Below are 1770 nucleotides of genomic sequence, written 5' to 3'. Positions count from 1 at the left end.
CTTCCCTCCAAACCCATGCGTCTCTGCTTGGAGTCTGACATAAAACGAGGAGTGAACCCCCGTTTGTCTCCCTGTGCTTTCAATGAAAAAAGTCGGTGCACAAGGACGGAAACGAGCGCGGCTGAAAATAGGTGCATGACTTGTTGAGCATACAAATCATTTCCCCCCTAGTCTCCAAGGGAGGGAAAAAAAAAATCCCGTGTACTCTCCTTGCAGTCTGTGTTCTGCATTCGGGAGAGGAGGCCGAGGCTGGTTTCAAGCACTCCTCCCGCTATCCCCGTAGGAAACTTTTCTCGCAGGGCCGGCTCTGGCCACTCGGCCGGGGCGGAGACGGTGGGCGTCCAGCGTGCTCCTCTCGCGGGCCGGGGCCCTAACCCCACGGCGCGCCTGTCTCTTTAAATTCCAGCTGCGCTGCTGGGAAACAGCGCCGCCCGCCGCCCGCCGCCGAGGCTGGCAGGCGGCTGCGAGCTCGCTCGCGCTCTCGCTGCCGGCTGCGCGCCGCGGAGGGCTCGCTCGGCCCGCGGGCTGCTCGGCGGCGGCGGCGGCGGCGGCGGCGCGGGGCGGGGAGGCGCGGCCCGGCCGAGGAGGGAAGAAAGAGCGAGCCGGGCCGGGAGAGGCGCCGCGCCCGGTCCCGCGCCCGCATTCGGCAGCCCCGGCAATTTCCTTTGGGGGTGACGAGGATATGCCTGGCTGGTGGCTTTTTTTTTTCCCTTCTTCTCCTTAAAACGATTTCCATAGTAACCTGATCAAGTGGCTCAATATCGCAAACCTGAGGATTTCCGCGGCCCGCCGGCTTGTCTTCAGTCAGGTAACGCTGGGATTTCGTTCTTTGCAAAGGCAAACCTCTGCGCTTCTTCTAAACTTCCTTTTGTGGAAAATCGCCCAGCCCAACGCAGCCCGGGGTATTTGCAACAGCGTGTTCCTTCCCAGGTGCCTGCCACGGGTCTCCTCCCCTGTGTTCCCCCAGGACCCATGACCACATTATTTAAGAAAAAAATTATATATATATAATTTTTCTTAAATTATATATGTATATAAATATATATGTATATAAATAATTCTTTTGGTTGCCCCCCTCCCCTCCTCTTTTTGATTTTCCCATCTCTGCGCTCTCGTCGGCTTTTTCCCTGAGACTAGTGATGGGGGGCGCGGGGAGAAGTCGGGGCGGGGGTGGGTGGCGAGCGCGGTCCAGGGAGTGGCGGGCTCGGGTGGCTGGGCTCTGGTGGGCTACTTTGGGCATCTCGGCGCTGGGTGCTACGGCCTGGGTCGCGGGGAGGGCTGTCAGCACCAGGGCGGCGGAACCGGGGACCCCCACGTTTCCAGACGAGCGACGCAGGCTTGGGGGGTGATGGAGCGCTCGGCTGGGTGGCTGGCGAGCGTCCATACATCATAGCTTTTCTTCCTACTCCCCCGCCCCTCTCCGGCTTTCTCTCTTTCTCTTTCTCCTTTCTCATTTCTTTCTTCCTTTCCTCATGACTGGCTCCATTCTGTTCCCTTCCTTGCCTCTTTTTTCCTCCCCTCGTTTCCTTTTCTCCTTTCCCTCTTACAATAAAGGGGAGTCGTTTGTAACCGTTGGTTCTGACAGCATGGGAAGAGCAGTGAAACCTGCAGCGTGGCCACCTCAACTTGGTCGTTTTCAGCCTCGTCCTCGTGAATCAACATATTTGTTTCCTGAATCTATTGATCTCCCTTGATTCTGCAGAACTGCATTCTAAGCTGGGCGTCTATGTCAGTATCAGAGTTCTGCAGCTTGCTTCCGTGCTCCCAGTA

The 1770-nt window shown here is 57.7% G+C and overlaps 1 protein-coding gene across 1 annotated transcript; it reads right to left on the bottom strand.

The window, feature by feature from the left end:
- Positions 1-255: 255 nt before the first annotated feature.
- Positions 256-1384, bottom strand: LOC136131349 (histone H1.4-like). The gene is made up of 2 exons (XM_065888154.1): positions 1072-1384; positions 256-719 (listed from the first exon to the last, which is right to left on the bottom strand). Exons 1-2 carry the CDS (start codon positions 1382-1384, stop codon positions 256-258), a joined length of 777 nt encoding a protein of 258 aa, XP_065744226.1.
- Positions 1385-1770: the final 386 nt, after the last annotated feature.

Source organism: Phocoena phocoena, chromosome 11, assembly GCF_963924675.1.
Source record: "Phocoena phocoena chromosome 11, mPhoPho1.1, whole genome shotgun sequence".
NCBI lineage: Eukaryota > Metazoa > Chordata > Mammalia > Artiodactyla > Phocoenidae > Phocoena > Phocoena phocoena.
The sequence above is the reverse complement of the archived record's forward strand: the minus strand, read 5'-3'. Positions and strand labels throughout refer to the sequence as shown.